At 37.7% G+C, this 20,066-nt stretch overlaps 1 protein-coding gene across 3 annotated transcripts in view; it reads right to left on the bottom strand.

The window, feature by feature from the left end:
* Positions 1 to 1,422: 1,422 nt before the first annotated feature.
* Positions 1,423 to 20,066, bottom strand: part of KLHL5 (kelch like family member 5) — a 70,034-nt gene continuing 51,390 nt past the window's right edge. For all 3 annotated transcript variants that reach the window (XM_045550534.1, XM_045550531.1, XM_045550533.1), the window contains exons 7-11: positions 15,112 to 15,336; positions 13,942 to 14,104; positions 8,479 to 8,691; positions 6,283 to 6,454; positions 1,423 to 2,634 (exon numbers count right to left, since the gene is read on the bottom strand). In XM_045550534.1, the coding sequence (XP_045406490.1) occupies positions 2,578 to 2,634; positions 6,283 to 6,454; positions 8,479 to 8,691; positions 13,942 to 14,104; positions 15,112 to 15,336 (830 nt within the window). In that variant the 3' untranslated portion in view covers positions 1,423 to 2,577. The remainder of the gene's footprint in view (positions 2,635 to 6,282; positions 6,455 to 8,478; positions 8,692 to 13,941; positions 14,105 to 15,111; positions 15,337 to 20,066) is intronic.

The following is a 20,066-nucleotide window of genomic DNA, read 5'->3' as shown; positions in this document are numbered from 1 at the left end:
GTTTTTGATGAATAAATTTATTTACAGTTACCCAAAATACCATGCAATTAATCTAATATTCATAAAACTTGAAATATATGTAATGTTTTATTGTATCTACTTTTCTAAAGCAAAATATATATAAAATTCCTTGAGAAATTTAAAATTTCCCCTAAATACTAAGGAACCAAAATATTCTGATTGGATACGACTGGTATAAATTGTATTACTACAGAGTATAAACACTCTTAATTTTTCTTTTTATTAAAATAAGTAATTCTTCACATAAGATGAAATCTCTCTTTTTCTACCTACAGGCAGGAATGGTAAGAGTGAAGACTCCTGAGTCAGACTGCCTGGATTTGAATCCTTGCTCTGTATAACTTATTTGTTATATATAATCTTGGGATTAACTTCTATGTTCCCCAGTTTTCTTAACTATAAAAAATGGAATAATAGATCCTACCTCATAAGGTTGTCATGAGGATTCAGTACATTGATGTATCTAAAAATCTTTGTTCCTACTTCATAAGAAATGAATAATTATTGGAAAATATTTTTCATAAGGTAGTCATTAATTGAGGTTAAAATAAAGAGACACCTCAATGGACAGGCTGACCATAAAAGCCAAGGCAGCAATGTTGGATGGTGGATTCAAGAAAGAACCATATTTTTGTCTAGATTTATAAGACCCTGGACTAGGAGAGGAATGAAAGTCTTAACAAATGCCCTGTCACATGAAAAGAAATGGGTCTTTGCAGTAGTATCCAGGAAAGGTCTTACTGTCTACAGAACTGCATTAGAGAGGCCCTTTTTCAGAGCAGGAAATCTCACAAAAGCAAGCAAGGTCCTTGGAGAGAAGAACCAGTTCTTTTACTTTAACCTAAGTCTGGTTTCCACTGTGGGCCATAGGGAACCAAAGAATGGATAATTACAGTTCTAAGTAATGATCACAAGGCCCAAGCCTCCACAAGGAGGTGACAATGCATTGTTTCTGCTTTTGAAATTTTTGTTTTTGAAATTGTGTTATCTCTTACATATTTCCTCTTCTTCCTTTCATTCCCCTAAATACGTAAATATACTCCACAGCTAATCTCTCCTTGTCAGGAAAACAATTGAATTCATATCCATAATATAATGAAAATATGAAATATTAATATATGACAAATCACACTAACCATTATTGTCTTAGTGACACCAGTAAAATGATGACAGGATTTGTTTTGGGAATAGAAGTACTCACTTTCTTGGGTTCCAAGATAGAAACATTTCATGTTCATTCAAAATCAGTTCATTTAAAAAAAAAAAGATGTTTTTTAATTTTTAAAGACAGCAACTAAATAAAGGCTGCCCTGATATAAAATATAATAACACATTAACCACATTATATTTTAAAAGATGAGAATTTAGTTTATATTCATTTTATATTAAGATATAAGTTAATGACTTTTACCTTGTAGGATTTATCACAAAATGTTACTGCCCAGTGCATTTTTGCAAACAATAACAATTCACTGAGAGTATTAACATTCACATATGTAATTAGAGTTTACAAATGTACAAAACTTTGGGTAACAAACACTTTAAACTTATTTTTCAAACATTCAATAAGCCCATTCTCCCAAAACTGATTACAAAGAAGCACAATGGGTTACTAACTGTGGCAGAACCTAAGAAACCAGGCAGGGGAGGCAAATATAAACTTGAGACTGTAAGAAAATCTGAACAATTTTGTCAATATCAAAAGAAAAAATCAAAATATCTTTTATAATATAAAACAAATCCATATAATTAAATACTGATTAGGTGAAAGAACATTATAGGGTATGTAACATTTATTTTCTCTACACAAATTTGCATATCTTAAATTTAATGCAAGATACCATGTTTCAATTTTAGAATATCATAACATAGTTCTTGGTGAATCTAGGTATAATGGAATGAATACTTAAATAGACCCTAAAGAGAATATCAAGTTTTTATTTGGTTATTGTTGTTTTAACTCTTTAATGTTTTTCTTTATTCATTGGACTAAGTCAATTTTAGAAACAAAATCCACAACCAAAACACATATAATGCAGCTGTTTCTGAAAAAACTAAATAGTATAGTCTTTAGTATGTCATTAAAATAGTGGTTGTGGTTAAACAAACAAGCAAACAAATAAAAATTACTGCGATTCATGTATGATAAACGTGTAAAGCAACATTTTACAAGTTTTATCTGGTGTGTTTTCACTGTAATAAAATAAATCTGGATAATGTGAGTAAAAGGTGCTTGGCTAGGTATAAATGAAACTGCCAGTTAGCACTGGGCTATGCTTCAGAGCAGTGCATTTGCCCCCATATTTTATATCAGGAACATATGATATGTTCACAATCCACCAGCTGTAGTGTTCATTTACTAAGAAATGAAAGTATTTAATTCTGGTCCATCCACTTCTTTCTCCCTTGTTTTGACATCTTCACTTTGAGATCAGGCACTTTGTGCCCAGGAATGTGGCACTGTGCATGTACCAAAGTGTCTCCACTGACAGCAGAATAATTGTACTAAATTAATAAAGGAAAAGGACATCTTCATTTAGAAAACAAAGCACTGAATTATAACTTTACAGTCACAACACAAGCCCCAGCTCTTCCTAGGCACAGTGGAGCAACCTAAAAAAAAAAACAAAAAGAGATGTGTGTTGGATTTGTAGGTAAAAACGTCGATAATCCTATACCAGTTGGTGTATAATATTGAAACAGTCTGCACTTACTGGCGAAGGGTGACTGCACTGACCACCTGCTGCCCCAGCCCTGCTGCTGGCCTGGTCCTTTACCCAAGACACCCCTTCCAGTCAAAGTTTCATACACTAAATTGTTGGGGTACATCATGATTATGTAGCATTCACTCCTCTTTGAAGGTAAATTTTTTAATAGCTCAAGAATTAGTCTACATGAAACACTATATTTTGGCCAAAATGATGCACAATATGGATATAAAGAAATGCTGAACATTTAAAGTAACTTTGTGGCCAATGTGGAGAAAATACTGTTACCGAGAGAGGTCCTCTAACAGCCATGCTATCTCAGAGGTAGCACACAAAACACACCGAGTGACTGGCGATCTGCCAGTTCTAGAGGAACCAGTAACTCCACATTCATTGACTGCCTCCTACATGCATGACTGAAAACTCCAGGCCCATTCTATGGCTTTCCAGCAGAGTAAATATTTGTCTGCTATCCATCCAGCTCCCGAGGAGCAGAAACGAACCTGGAGAAGGAGCTGGTGACAGTGAGATGGGAGTGTGTGTGTGCTGGGGAGGGCAGACGGAGAGGAGGTTGCTAGGGGAAGGAATATAATCTTAATTTATGGATAAGGAACAATTCTTTAAAAAAAAGACAGTAAGATTTAAGTACTGTAAACACTGGTGTGGACAAAGATAGTTTTTGAAGAACTACTCTGAATATAATAAGAAACTATGTGTTTTACCCAAGAGAGTTAAAATGTTAGCAAAGTACTCAGAAAGTTTGCTTTGTACTTACATATGTTAAAGTGTGTACTAAAGTACTTTTTGTCAAATCCACAATAACTTCCTAATCAGTCTGACATCCCAGACAAATGAATAGATTTTAAGAACAGACCAGACTTCAATTTTAAGGGAATTCTCAGTTATTTTCCACGTGATTCAGTTATTTTGATCATTGTTTACCTCTTTGACCAACCAAATAACTTATGTTAAAACCATATCTATTTACAGTATGGCAGAAGTAACCTCTAAATCATTTAAATCAAAACATCAGTTTGCAATATGCAGCTTTTCTCAAATCACCCGAGACACGGTTTCTACATTGTAAATAGTTGACATTGTCATGACAACTAGCTAGAAAGTGTAGCTTAGAGAATTTATTAAATACAATCCAGTCACCTGCTGCTTTGGGTCAAGACTGGTGGTGAGGTGGGAGGTGGCTTTGTAATCTCATTTCAGTCCCTATACAAATGTCCTCTTGTCCATTTGTCAGAACATTGAAAGGAAAACATTTTTCAAATGATATGGTTATAAGTTCACATTTTTAGATGCTTTAATATACTAATATAGATGGCATACAAACAAAATAGCTATGTGGTCACAGATGATTAATTTTGATACAGAGTGATTTAGCCTAAAGTATTAATTATCTGTAATAACAAGTCTCAAATATGGGCCGACAGAGTTTCTTATGCCTGCCCTAAGGGCTTAAAATAAAATATCTCAGAAAAAGATTCTTCTCTCTTTTTGGGCTCCTTGGTTGTCATTCACAACTACTTTTGCCATAGTGGGAAACTGACAGTAGGTAATCATGCAATTTCTAATGAAATCCTGTAGCTATAACGGAAGCCCTTCCTCCCTTCACCAAATGATCTCGCTTCCTTGGGAAATAGCAGCAAGGTTATACAACCCAAGTCCCTTTTTCCTATCCTCCTCTTCCCTTAAAAACTCCCTGTATCTTTCTACATTCATATTCTCGTCTCTTCCTCAAAACTTTAAGGATAAGAGCTTTCCTGCAGTCTTGTTATCTCTAGTGTAAAACAAATCCTTGGCTCAAATTCTATCTCCACCATTTATTTGCTATGTGGCCTTGGATTAGCTATTGAAACTCTCAGTGTCTCAGACTCGTCAGCCTGTACAACGGGGAAATATTAATAATAGTACTTGCCTTATACAATTGTTAGGAACATTAAGTAAATTATTTGATGCTTAGGACAGAGCCTGGTATATAGTATGTCCTCAATAAATGTTAACTTTCTATCATCATCATTTTAAAATTGCATGGCCTTCTTGCTTTCACACATTTTTCTTCTCTTTACACATTTTTCTTCTCTTTACTTTTTAAACTGTGTGCTGGTTTCTGTTTTTATCAGATTCTCAGAGGGCCCCAAAACTTCATGAATAACAAGTCATCCTCATTCTTCCTTATAGTGTTGAAACTCCTGTTCCTCCCTTTAAATGCTCTATTCCAGTATCTTCTAAGACCCTCTCTGATCATCCCTTTGCTGTTTGCTTCAGAGGCCACCTCCCAACCCAGCCGGGAAGTGGGCATACATAGAGAAAGGCTGACGGGAGTCCATCTATATTTAACACTTCAAGCCTTGTAACTGAAGCAATCTTCTGAATGTCTTCCTCCTACCCAGCGTTCACTTCTCCTGCCCCCAACCCAGCCTGCCCTGCCCCCACTGAGTCACTTCCTTGGCTGAAAGTCTCTACTGGCTTCTCATCGCCAAACTCCTCTCAGGTCTCCACTCTGACCCCAGCCTTCCTCTCCAATAAGAACTATTCTTCCAAGCATGGATCCTTAAAACCAGCCGAACCTCCTCAATGTGTCTGCAGATTTCTGCTTCAGTGACATTTCTTTCATGTTTTCTCAAACAATTTCCCCTTTCTTCCCAACCATTTTGAATTAGATCAATTCACTAGGGCTTAGTCTGAGTCCCTCCTTCTCACTTTGCCCTTCTCGCAACCACTTTCTCGTTTCGGTCTGGTTTCCTGTACCACTCGCTGCTTATCCCGTGGGACACTGAACACCAGATGCCTCGTCTTGTGGGTTCTCCCCTCGCACATGTAGATCTTACTTACCTAAGAAGTTAAGTACCAAGACAGCAGAACTTCTCATAAGTTTTGTTTTTTTGACAATACTTACCATTGCTCCTGTTATAAGAAAGCCTTGGCTCAGCTAAACATTTATTGGGTGTCTTTTATGTACCAGATACTGAATTAGGTGGGTTCTTGGTGATGATGGAAGCAAAGATCTCAGAAGGTCATTTTTAGAAGTGCTGGGCCCTCCCAGAAATAGATATGGTTGGAATTCTTTCTGTTAATACGCTTTCCAGGTCAAATGTCTTACTTTTAATGTAATTTAGGGTTGCCATTTTATTAGGTTATGACTAGAAATTGAATCTGTTCTCAAATATCAGTGGCTTGAGTATTTAAAAATTATGGCTCACATATGGAAAGTTGTTCAAATTTTTCTGACTACTGTCTTTGTTTCTTGTTTTCCACAACCTTCCCTGCCTTTGTTAAAGCCCTTTGTGGTCCTATCAGCTCTAACCATGCTAGAACATTTCACCAAGCAAATGGTGGCAGAGCAATTAATAATTTCTCTGAATATTAACTTACACTTCAAAGGTTATTTGGATCTGTATTATGTTATAAAATTAAACACTGCCTTTATCATATTTATGCTCATATTTCAATATTGGACAAAAATTGACAGGATCTGTTTTACCAAAAGAATCATCTTAATAAAAAGAGAGTGAGTGTAACAATGAAAAAGGAAATGCCATACCTGGGTCCACTCATTGGTCTGGGGATCGTAAGCCTCCACTGTGTTCAGGTAGGTCTGTCCATCATAGCCCCCAACTGCATACAATTTGTCGCCAAGTAAACAGACCCCCACTGCATCTCGGCTGATGCTCATAGATGCTACTGCAGTCCACATGTCTGTTTTGGGATCATATCTGCAAGAAAATTTGAGAACTGGAGCTGACATTATTCTCAAAATATTTTATATGAAGACAGTTTTGTGCTTCGAGTCCATATTCTGTCTTATGATCTGCCATGTAAATAAAATACATTTGAACATATTATAGAGAAGAATATTAATATTTTCCCCAAGACTTATAATTTACAGTATTATAGATTCATTTAGCAGATGTATAACACTTAAAAGGAGCTAATGTAAACACTAAAAACTGCTTGCAGGCTTTATATTACCTGTGGACAATTTGAGGAAATCAATGTGTTAAGCTCTATGTAAGATGACTTACAACCTCAATCATTGTAGCTATCCATTTTTGGACATTCTTGTTCCTTTCATGGAGTGTCTTAACTAGAAATACCCAAAGTTGTCTATCTAAGAGCAGATACATCATGCTAAGACGACCTATATTTCTTCTAACACCTCTTGTATCAATGAACAACTTTTCACTGGGTGTAGAACTACAGTAAGCCCATCATTTGCGGGGCAGAGTGAATAAAGACTTCCATAGTCCTTTCCTGGACTCTAACATATAACTAGCCTGGGCTGAATTGTTTCCCCCACAATACAGGTGAAATGCTGGTATAACTTTCCTGCTTTCTCAAAAAACAACCACCAAGTCTGCTTATTATTTTACAGAAAGTGCTTGCTAGGATCTAGATGTGGTTTGTCCCCACCAAAACTGATGGTGAAATTTAATCGCCAATGTAACAGCGCTGGAAGGTGGGGCCTTTAAGAGGTGATTAGGTTGATAAAATGGATTAATATCCTTCTCAAGAGACTGGGCTAGTTCTTGCAGGAGTAGATTAGTTTCTGCAAGAGCAGACGGTTATAAAGTGAAGTTGCCACTCATGTTTTACCTTTTTGCATGCCCACTTTCCCTTCCCTTTCTCCACCATGTTATGGCATAGCAAGAGGCCCTCACCAGAAGCTGCCAGATGGGGCCACCCAAACTTGAACTTCCCTTTCTTTGGAAATTACCCAGTCTTAGATATTCTGTTATAGCAATAGGAATGGACTAAGACAGCACTCATTAGCAACAAACCTTAATTTTACTTTTTATCCTTCTTGTAGTCATTTACAACTCATTAAATACATCACACTAATCTTAAAAAAATCTGATCATGCCCAACACATGCACACTCCCGTGCACACACAGACACTCATTAACTCCCTACTTCTCTTTATAACCCCAAATCCTTCCTAATTCCTCGAGACTCATGACCTGCCCCACCCCACCTGCTCTGCCTCCTTTCCTGCCACTCTCTCCAGCCCTCTTTGTTCTCCAGCCTTAACGGCTGCCTTTCAGTTTCCCATATGAGCCACATTCCTTTGCACTTTGGAATGTTCAGACAAGCTACTATTGATTGTGCCTCTTAAATCCACTCAATTCTCTCCATTCCTTGCACTGACTGAACACAATAGGTGGGAACCTGACCTACCATCCAAATCTTCCACTGCTAATAAGGCTAATAAGGCTCTCTGCCTGGTCTCATACTTGAGTTTCATGAGGCCAGTTCGGATGACTTGTTTCAACTTTTAAGGCTTATCATTAGCCTTTTATTTTATTATTTTATATTATTTCCTTTTATATCAAAAGGTATCAGAAATGTCCCTATCCTTTTCACTTATTTAGCCTATGGCCCCTAAGTCATTTTGTCTGAAATCCATCAAGCTCCTTTTCTTGTTAGGTGCAATGTCCAGTATACAGCAGGTGCACAATGAATGTTTGCCATACAACTTAATTAATAAATTATGCACTCAATTATAAGGTCCAGTTTAAGTAAGCGGGCAGTGACATGATGAGAGAAGAATCTGAGAGGGCTGCTGGGAGACAGGAGAGACGGCCAGAGCGACAGCCAGTGTTTCCAGAGCTCCTGGAGAGCTGCCTTGCCTGTGGCGAATGCTCAGTGAAGAGCTGGTAATTTGCCTGGAAGCAACAGAGATTTACATTTGTTTTTTTTTTCGTTGTTGTTGTTCCAGTTTTCCTTCACAGAAAGTTACCTCTCCACACAGTCTGAGAGTCGGGAAGTCAAGTTGGATGCGGGGGCATCGTGTCCTCCAATGGCGTACAGCAAGCTGTTCCAGGTGGCCACTCCGACACCACCTCTCCTTTTTGACATCTGTGCACACAGTGTCCATTTATTAGTATGAGGATCAAAACATTCTACCGATTTGAGACAAGAACTCCCATCACGACCACCAACTGCATAGAGTCTATAAAAAGAACAAGCGAAATGATAAATAAGAAATTGTGCTGTTACTACACTTAGGACAAAGAGGCCGTTCTTATGGTATTTCATTGCATTTAAGGTGTCATCAATTATAAGACACTGTCAATTATATGTGCCATTAAGAAAGAAGATATGCTACCAATTAAATGACACACGTATATATCATATATCACTCTGTATGTAAATGAAAAACATAAACTGCACATGAAGGCAATGACAACTAATGCACAGCTGCTATATGTTTGATGAGGTACCACTGACTGCAAGATACACTGCAATTCTAGAGATGTTAAAATGTGTCTTAGAGCTGGGTACAGTGGCTCATGCCTGTAATCCCAGCACTTTGGGAGCCTGAGGTGGGAGGATTGCTTGAGGTCAGAAGTTTGAGACCAGCTGGGACAACATAGTGAGACCCTGTCTCTACAAAAATAAAAAAATTAGACAGGCATAGTAGTGCACGCCTCTAGTCCCAGCTACCTGGGAGGCCAAGGCTGGAGGCTCATTTGAGTCTTGGACTTTGAGATCACAGTGAGCTATGATTGTGCCACGGCACTCTAGTGTGGGTGACAGAGCAACACTCTGTCTCAAAAAAAAAAGTCTTAGAATATATAAAATATGGTGTATAAATATACCATGACTTGTTTTTTTAAATGGCTAAGATAGGACTTAGTTACAAAGGAAAGAAATGAACCTTCTCTGAGCGCTTACCATAGGCTAGGCACTTTACATGCACTAATTTAATCATCATAATGATGCTACGAGAAACCATTTGTATCCCTGTTTGACAGGTGAAGAAACAGGGGTTCACTGAGATTAAGAAACTTGCAGAGGGTCACCCAGTAATAAGCAGAATCAGAACATGTAGTTGTATTAATGAGCAGTTGTATAGTCAATAGTCATCTGGAATGTGCTTATAACAGTAAAATAGAAGAATAAAAGTTAAGCTTAAACCAATGGCATAAAAATTAATATTTATTATGTATGAACAGTGGTCCTTCATTAATTTAAGTTACTGTAGAAAAGGATTTAAGTTACCTAAATTAAATATGGTATATGAATGACCTAAATGTTGCCTAGATAAATTTAAATTCATTATCAATCAATATGCTGCACTATTTTAAAACAGTCTTTTACTCTGAACCTAAAATATATTTAAAATATTTGGATATAATACTTTTTATTAAGCACAAAATCTTTCGTACTTACTATTCATCTGGGAAGCTCTTTATAGATATTTTTCTATTAGTTTTTGAAATAGTAGATTTACTTCATTACTTTTCCAAAGATCACACATTTTGAATTTACAGATACCTAATATTTAAATACTAAATTTAAATATTTTTTGATTGTTTCTCAAGAAAAAATATTTGAACTATACCAAATTTCTGCCCATTAAAACTCTAAGTATTTATATTTGGATAAGTTTACATATTTTAACGACAGGTTTCATACTTAAAGTATGCTACTACGTCACTCAAACTGGTTCTTAAACAATAAGACGACCATATCTTAAACAGCAACATATGGTTATAGCAATATCTTGTTCTAAACCTAAACTGTATTAAGTTTTTTGAAATTTTTACTTGTTACTTAAATTTATTTGAAACCTTTTCTGTTAAAATTTTTTATCTCTTAAAAACTACTTATTTGTATTACTGTTCTTAATATTAAACTATTCTCATCTTTAATTAATACTTGGTAGAATAGTTATCTGAATAAGAATCACAGAATATTAGAAGGCTTCAACAATTAAGGGATATCAATAATTACAAATAACTCACATATGGCATATGTGTGTGCACACACACACGATAGGCTTCAAGGCATCCCACCCTCTTAACAGTGAATTCACGGGTCTTCACGATGAAAAACGGTATAGTATAGTGATGAGGAGCATGAACTCTAGAACCAGATTCTCTGGGTTTGAATCCTGGCTCTATCACTTACTAGCTGTGATTAGAGACTATTTAGCCTCCATCTGAATTTTATCACCTCATAAGCCCTACCTCATACATATGATTATTGATAACTAAATTTAAAGTACCACACAGTGCCTATCGTGTGGTAAGCATGGTATAAGTATTTAAGGAGAAAAGTTAATTTTGTCTCTATTTGTGTTCTTTCAGAAAATAGCAGTTTTAGGAGATCTTAAGTGTACAAACAACATTTATACTGAGCTAATACTAAGGATTAAAATGTATTGGTAACACTTCCTGAAGAATCATTATCTCAAGTAATGATTTTCAAATTGTGTTCTAAGAAGAGGATTCTATTTGAGAGGGTCTCAAAACTGGTTCATTTGAAATTCAAGTTTTTGAAAGTATTTTTAATTTTTTAAAATATCACCTGGCTCAATTAAATGCCATGCAAGACTCAGAACTCATCTCTCTTCCCCAAAGCAGTATCTATTACAATAAAAAGAGAAATATTATGTCAATGTGTGATAGTATTATATATATTTACTAATAAAAATAAGATATAGATCTTGCGCAACTTTAAAATTATGATCAAGAATGCAAGTAGTTGGCAGATATTGTTGAGACTCAAATTAGAAAAAGATTTCTTACTACTTTTAAACTACTTGAGTAATTTAACAGAAGAGTTTCCTCAGATTCCAATTAAATTGCTCTAGTAGTTAAACTAACTGTTACCATTTCAGCCTTTTATCTGTGAATCAGGATTTTCTTCATACTGGACAATCAAAACAAAACATAGAAATAAGCTAGGTGTTCTTGAAAGCAGACTTATTCTTCTACAATTGATTTTTATAATAAGTAAATATTATAAACAAGGTTATAATAAACTTAAAATAAGTTAAGAATAAACTTGAACTTCTATTTGCCTTAAATGTTGATTTGGTTTTTGGTAAGATTTCACTTGAAAGAGAGATTCTACTGTTAAAAATATTTGCCAGCCAGTAGCTTAAAGGTAGCCTGAGCAACTGGACGTCTAAATAAAGCTTCTTTCTGTCAAATGTGACAAAAAGAAAAATTTTAACACTTTGAAAATTCTAAGATACAGAATGTGAACTCAGAAACATAGAATAGTTTTTCCCTAAAGAAACAACTATATTTTGCTTCAGCAAACATGGTAAAGTTAAAATAACAAAAAAACCTGTAGTTAATCTAGGCCTTTTATTTTATAGATTAAAAAAGTGAGGCACAGAGAAATGACTTGTTCTAAATCACAAAGCAATGGTGCAGACAAGATGCATCATTAATTTTTTCCAATCAATTGCATAATTGTTTTCAACTAACAACATAGTTTCTATTTATTGCAGATACTGTAGATATACTATATTTTCAAATTAAATGTCTTAATATTTAGTAGATTAGAGAGCCTTACCTTCTGATATGATTATTAGGCTATCCAGAATTATACTGAAAGTACTTTAGGTGAGTTAAAGACTGAAATATTTATTTCTCATTACAGGGCAAGAAAAGGTAAGAAAGTCAGATATTTTTGTGCCTAGAAGTCCAGGCTATAGTAGGTCAGGAAATCAGGTTTTAGAGAAGTTATTCTTTTGTCTTCTATTAGAAATAAAGGCTAAGAAATACACCACTGAACAAACCAAAGAATCAAAACCGAGAAGATACTCTTTTGTTTTCTTTCTTTTTTCTCATTTACTAGATTCTTTGATGGCTGATTCTTTTATCAAAGAGTTAGGAAAGATAAATAGTGGTGAATTTTGAAGTTATTTCTTTAGCTAAAAAAGATGAGGGGAGGAGTATGAGATCAGATACATCTAAAATATGATTTCCCTTTATCTATATTGTCACTTGTAATAATGCTAAAACAACAAAAAGTAGAACATAACTAATAGGTCCTGAGGAAACAAGAACCTAAGTCATAAAATACAAAAAATTTCACTAATATTTTATCATTTTTCTTTTAATAATAACACAATTCTACAAATAATTTTTTTTTTTTTTTTGAGACAGAGTCTGTTACCCCGGGTAGAGTGCAGTGGCATCATCGTAGCTCACTGCAACCTCAAACTTCTGGGCTCAAGCGATCCTCCTGCCTCAGCCTCCCGAGTAGCTGGAACTATGGTGTGCAGCACCACACCCAGCTAATTTTTTTCATTTTTTGAAGAGACAGAGTCTTGCTATTGCCCAGGCTGGTCTTGAATCCTGGCCTCAAGTGATCCTCCCTCCTCATCCTCCCAGAGTGCTAGGATTACAGGGGTGAGCCACTGTGCCTGGCTTACAAATAATTTTAAGTCTCTCTTTCTGGAAATGATGATAAAGCATTTAAGCAAGAAAAAGCTACCGAATAAAAAATTTTTCTTTAACAACTATAGAGGGCTTCATTCTATGGAGGAAGAAAGGGCTCAAAAAGATACATATGTAATCTCTGAGTAACCGACAGCTATTGGTAAGGGCTCTACCTAAATCTGTTTGCTCAGAGCAGATAAGAGGCAAGAAAGCACCTCTTAAAATCCATTCTAGTTTTCACCACTTTACCACAATAAGAAAGAAAAGAAGTAAAAATAAAGATAAATCAATAGAAACGATAGAAGGAATCTTTAGGGAAACATTGAGAGAGACTATACTATTTTTAAAAGACCATATATACTTGTAAATATAATATAGGTAACAAACTTTTAAAGGTATATAAACCACCATATTTTTACTTATTAATATTGGATATTTATATAAAATTTTTTCACTTAAAATAACTAGAAACGTATAGTATATGCACATTGGAATGAAAGCCTAACTTAACATTGAACTATTTATATTTAGAACTATTATAAAAAGAAACATTATTTTATTTATTTATTTTGAGACAGAGTCTCGCTCTGTTGCCCGGGCTAGAGTGCCGTGGTGTCAGCCTTGGTCACAGCAACCTCAGACTCCTGGGCTCAAGCGATCCTCCTGCCTCAGCCTCCTGAGGAGCTGGGATTACAGGCATGCGCCACCATGCCCGGCTAATTTTTTCTACATATTTTTAGTTGTCCAGCTAATTTGCTTCTATTTTTAGTAGAGACAGGGTCTTGCTCTTGCTCAGGCTGGTCTCAAACTCCTGAGCTCAAACAATCCACCCGCCTCGGCCTCCCAAGTGCTAGGATTACAGGCGTGAGCCACCATGCCTGGCCTAGAGACATAATTTTTTAAGTTTCTTCAAATCACTCAAAGTATTTCTCAATGTGTATCTTTAAGTTGGAAATGATATAGCTTGATAAATTTGGTATATTGCATTTTAAGTGACACTTTAAATATTTCCTTACTTTCCACTCAGTACTGCCACACCTACTGTGCTCCTGGGGGTGGACATAGTGGCAACAAAATTCCACTGGCGAGCCTGAGGGTCCCATCTTTCTACTGTGTTCAGATAGCTCCAGCCATCGTGCCCCCCTACGGCATACATGGGACCTTCCAGTACGGCCACACCTAAGAGGAGACAGGAAAGAAGTGATGACTTAAGATTTGCTGCTAAGTCTTATCACATTTTAACTGAAATATGAGTATAATAAGCCTTAAACATACAAATTAAACCAAACAAAAATGTATGATATAGATATTTGGCTTCCTCACTGCTTTCCTTAGCGGGTGGGTGGGGTGGCAACAGCACTGTAGTTCTGGTCTTAAAAGTTTCAGGGGCAGTATTTTAAGGTACAACAGTGGGAAATTATTTTAAAACCACACCAGATGCATACATTGCCACTATTTAAAGCATTTTTCAATAATTTGGATTTATGATATATTTGAAAAAGCATTTGTATTCCTTCTCCCCTATTAATTCAAATTCATGAGATTTTACTATAGTTAGATTTGATATTTGTTGACTAAATTAACAAATGAAGCTGGTCTGGCTCCCTGGTGATGAATCAGACCGAAAACGTGTGATCTGTTGGTGCGATTCACCACCAGGGACTTAAGCCAGCTTCATCCATTAATTAATTCAACAAATACCCACTGAGTCTCTACTAAGTGCCAAGCACTCCATAGAACACAACAGGTAGGGGCTGCGACCTCACGGACCGTGTACTTTAGTCAGGAAACAGACACAAATACATTTCAGGTGTTCGCAGCGCTAACAAAAAGCGGAGCGGAGTGAGGCGGGGCGAGGGGCGGAGTGGGGGGGGCGGGGCGAGCCGCGCGCGAGGGGCGAAGTAGGGGGTGGGGCGGGCCGCGCGCGAGGGGCGGAGTGGGGGGCGGGCCGCGCGCGGGAAGCGGAGTGGGGGGGCGGGGCGGGCAGCGCGCGAGGGGCGGAGCGGGATGGGCCGCGCGCAAGGGGCGGAGCGGGGGCGTGACAGCTCGTGCGTGAGGAACGCTGGGCGACGGGCGGCGCCGACTCCGCGACAGCCATGCCGGCTGCCTCCTCCCGGCGCGGAATGGCAAGTGCTGTGGTTGTGCAACGTGTAGCACTTCGAGGGAGTCTGCAGAGCTGCGCTTACCAAGGCCATGCCTATGAGTGGACATCGGCGGCATCACACTCCAAGTTTTCGTTTTGGGGTTGTAGCACTCCACAGTATTCAAAGTCTTCAGCCCGTCTCTGCCCCCCACCACGTACAGCTTGTCATCTAACACCGCAACACCGAACTGCAGCCTCCTGCCGTTCATATTCGCCACAGGGGTCCACATATTTGTGCGGAGGTCATACTTTTCAATGCTTGTTGCTCCTTAATAGTAACAGATAGAAGTTATGCAAATAAAAATTCCACCATGATTGACTATTTTATGAAATTATATTAAATGCATATACAAGTCTAATATTATTAGCATTCACAACAGTACTTTTATTGTATGCCATAAAGCCCCTACCTACATCTGTGACCTCATCTCCCGCTATGCTCCAGGGCGTACACCAGGCCCCGGTATGAAAAGGTCAAGTGGTCAAGGATTGTTCGTGGAAGGAAGCTGAGAAGCAGCATCCAGAGGTGGGAAGAAAAACAGGGTAGTTTAGTGTCATGGAAGCCAAAGGAAAAAAGTATTGCAGGTGGGCCTGCCAGCAGCGTCAGGTGCCACCGAGAGGGTCAAGTTAGATGAAGACTAAAAGCCATTACTGGATTTAGCTACGTGGAGGTCACTGATGACTTTAGGGAGAAGTTCCTTGTTTGCGTGGTTGAGGCGTGACTGGGAAGTGAGGAAATGGAGACCGTGGATGGGAACAGAGAGGATTCTTCTGAGAAGTCAGTCTGACTGCAAATGTGAGGAGATACACAGAAATTACTAAGTAGATTGAGGCCAGTTTTGTTTTGCTTTTAAAATTGGAAAACCTTGGGTCTGCATGAATTCTAATGGCAAGGATCTAGTTGAGAGGAAAGAAGTGAAAATACAGGAGATGAGAGGGATCCCAATTCATAGTTTCCGGGTCCCGGGGAGGCAGGAAAGCACGGGGTGCGGAGCGCAGGCAGAGGGGCGGCCGCAGGGGAGGGAGGCGGACGCATCCTGTGGCCAAAGGACGGACAAGCGCTAAGTACAGATTACTACCCTGGCAACTCGGAATGCAGGAAGTGTGGGGACCTGCTGCCTGATAGCGTATCTTTTCTTTTTAAGAACTCCAGAACTTTTGTACTCTTTATGAGGTGAGACCTATGAGGTTTAATAACAAAACACCACGCCTCTAAAAGCCCAGCCCTGAATTGTGAAGAGTTCCAGTAGAGTCCACATCTCTCTCCTAAGCTTCAGTGCTCACCTTATAGGCTCACGGTCACGACAAACATTTATTCTAAAGTATTTGTTACAATTAGGTCATCAGAGCACTGACACTACTGATAATCTCCTAAAATTTAGAAATAGTTTTGTTCTATGTATAGATATTTTCTCACATGTTGTAGCTTTTATTTTTTATTTACCCCACAAAATTCTAAGTTATTTGGGATAGATACCAAATCTTTTTTTTTTTTTTTTTTTTTTTTTGAGACAGAGTCTCACTTTGTTGCCCGGGCTAGAGTGAGTGCCGTGGCATCAGCCTAGCTCACAGCAACCTCAGACTCCTGGGCTTAAGCGATCCTACTGCCTCAGCCTCCCGAGTAGCTGGGACTACAGGCATGCGCCACCATGCCCGGCTAATTTTTTTGTATATATATTTTTTAGTTGGCCAGATAATTTCTTTCTATTTTTAGTAGAGACGGGGTCTCACTCTTGCTCAGGCTGGTCTCGAACTCCTGACCTCGAGTGATCCACCCGCCTCGGCCTCCCAGAGCTAGGATTACAGGCGTGAGCCACCGCGCCCGGCCTAGATACCAAATCTTTTTCCACCTCTGTATTCTTCACAGCACCAAATAGAGCACCTTGCACATAGTAGCTGTTAAAAAATTTTTGAATTTGAATAATCTTTATTTATAATTTTTAGCTATAATGAGATTTTGCTCATATGCTTAGACTATTTAACATAATAGTATAGTTGATTGATCACTCTAAATATGATCTTAAAATCTTCTTCTTCCTATCAAATAAGTCAAATCAAATAAAAACTTCCCTCCATCAAATAAAAAGCCAATTATGTCTCCTCACTAATGAATTCAAAGAATACTTTTCTTTTTAAGTTATTTATTTTAGATCTAGTTTACTAAGCAGTATCATAGCCTTATGAGTTGGTAACTAAAAGTTCTCTTGCTAATTTCCAACATAATTCTTAAAACATAAAATATTAAAACATAGTCTCAAATATATATTTTTTAAAAATCCAAATATCCAAAAATAACAAAATCCTAATAATTGTAAAATTCCATGTAAAACTTGGGACTTTCCTAATTTGTATTGAAGAATTAACCTTTAAAAAAGTAAGCACAAAGATAGTCTAACATTTTTCTTAGTACCTATTTAGAACTATCATTAGTTTATTTGTTGGGCCCTATACTAAACATATGTATGACGAGACCACGAGCCTATCGATCAGACTACCATCTATCTAACTAACACAAACTGCTCTTCTTTATAAAATATTGGGAATAAGATCAATTAAGGCTGGGGAAAGTAGCTTGAACAGGATAGGTCTGAGTATTCGATTATTAAGAAAAGACTCAGAAATAAAGTTGGTCAAGCGGCAAGGGCCAGATTACAGAACGTCTTGAAAGCCAGAATGAAGAATTTACATCTTGTGGAGTAAGAAATGAAGATTGCTAGAGATTTTGAGCAGAGTAATGGCATATTAACTGAAGAGTTAATGAAGCAGAGAGTATTGTGTCCAAAGTTAAAATGCCTGTTTGAATCTTGATCCCATCATTAATTAGTTGTGTAATCCTGGGAAAATTACTTTACTTCTCTAAGTTTTGGTATCATCATCTATAAAAGAGAGCAAGAATAACATTCAGCTCTTAGAGCTGTTACGAAGATGAAATGAAATAATATAGGTCGAGTGCTGGCATAATGCCTGGCACATATTAACAACATAAGGAATGCTATTTCCCCTAAATTAACATGATTAAAATATGTAGGCAGATAGGAGGCTAACTGGAATTAGAAGGTTGGCAGTAGAAATTTGGAAGAATTAAATAAGACCCATTTAAAGGAAGACTCGGTGATTGTCAGAATTTAAGGTTTGAAAGAGAGAAAGGATGAGAAGAGAGAAAGACAGATAGTATTGTTTTATTTGGGTGCTTAGTGTTTAGTCCCCTTCCCCTGCTTGGGTAATTTTCCACTGTATGTATGAGCCTTGATGGGAGGCAGGAGCCCATCTCCCAGAAAAGTGAAAAGATAGATATTATTTTCCTTGCCCCTGCAAGTTTAGGGCCCAGAACTGACCTAAAGCTAATCAACTGGATGCTTGTAGGACTTAAAAGCTGAAGCAGGGCAGTGGATGTATAATAGTTCCTGCCCTTTTCCCATAGCTTTCCAATAAATTCCTTATCCATTTATTTATTTAGAGACAGAGTCTTGCTCAGTCACCCCTGGGTAGAGTGCCGTGACATCAGCATAGCTCATAGCAACCTCAATCTCCTAGACTCAAGCAATCCTCCTGCTTCAGCCTCCCAAGTAGCTGGGACTACTGGAATTACATAGGGACAGGTGCTTGTCACCATGCCTGGCTAATTTTTTGTTTCTATTTTTAGTTGCCTGGCTAATTTTTTCTATTTTTAGTAGAGATGAGGTCTTGCTCTTGCTAAGGCTGGTCTTGAACTCCTGACCTCAAGTGATCTTCCTGCCTCAGCCTCCCAGAGTGCTACGATTACAGGCATGAGCCACTGCGCCTGACCAAATTCCGTATCGCTTTAAATGAGCCAGAGCTGATGTCCACTGAACTATGATTCTAAGTTCTCAAGTCTGGGAGACATGGTCAGAGAAGATATGAACACACCAGGTTTGAGGTGAAAGCCAAACATCAAATAGATATTTTATGCAAGTTGGAAATATGAGAATGATTCGTATCTTGTGGGAGTATAACATATAGATCAATACAGTGGTAACAGTTAAAGCCTTGAAAAAGAGAGGTAAAGATGGAGGAGATGAAGAGCGTTTGTAATGACTACAAAGCCTGGCACCAGTTCTAGGCAAATACTAGATACTTAATAATAAGCATTTGGAGATTATCTGGACCACGGTTTGAAATATTTACACTATAACCCTAATCCGTTATCTTATTCTATATATTTCTGTGCAATTCAGCTATCAAGCCTATATCTAAGAATTTAAGCTTCTACAAACACATAGCACTATACTGTATGTTATGTGGGATAAAACATATTAATATATACAGATCTTATAGTCTTTGCTTACATGAACCTGAAAGTTAAATAACAATACAACACTTTCCATTACAGCATATAATTTTATATTCCTTAAAGATGTCACATTTTTTTGAAACAGAGTCTTACTCTGTTGCCCAGGCTAGAGTGCTGTGGCATTAGCCTAGCTCACAGCAACCTCAAACTCCTGGGCTCAAGCAATCCTCCTGCCTCAGCCTCCTGAGTAGCTGGGACTACAGGCATGCACCACCATGTCCAGCTAATTTTTTCTATATATATATTTAGTTGTCCATATCATTTCTTTCTATTTTTGGTAAAGATGGGGTCTTGCTCTTGCTCAGGCTGGTCTCGAACTCCTGAGCTCAAACAATCCACCCGCCTCAGCCTCCCAGAGTGTTAGGATTACAGGCATGAGCCACCGCATCCGGCCGGAGAGAAACCTTTAAATGTGATTAATACATCAAGGGCTTTAGTCATGTAATTAATTCAAGAGATGGCAAAGATGACCTTCCTTCTTTTAACAGATACTTATGGATTTTGTCTATCTACAAAGCACTATACTAGGCTCTGGGAAAATATTAGTGAACAAAACAAACTCCTTGCTTTTCTGGAGCTTATTTTGGGGGAAGAGGTAGATAGACCAGAAACAAACATATCAGGTGTTATGAAGAAACATAATGTAGAGTAAGAAGATAAAAAGTGTCAGGAAAAAGGCTAGAAAG

Source organism: Lemur catta, chromosome 4, assembly GCF_020740605.2.
Source record: "Lemur catta isolate mLemCat1 chromosome 4, mLemCat1.pri, whole genome shotgun sequence".
NCBI classification, from domain to species: domain Eukaryota; kingdom Metazoa; phylum Chordata; class Mammalia; order Primates; family Lemuridae; genus Lemur; species Lemur catta.
Note: the sequence above shows the minus strand (reverse complement) of the source record. Positions and strands in the feature narration are given on the sequence as shown.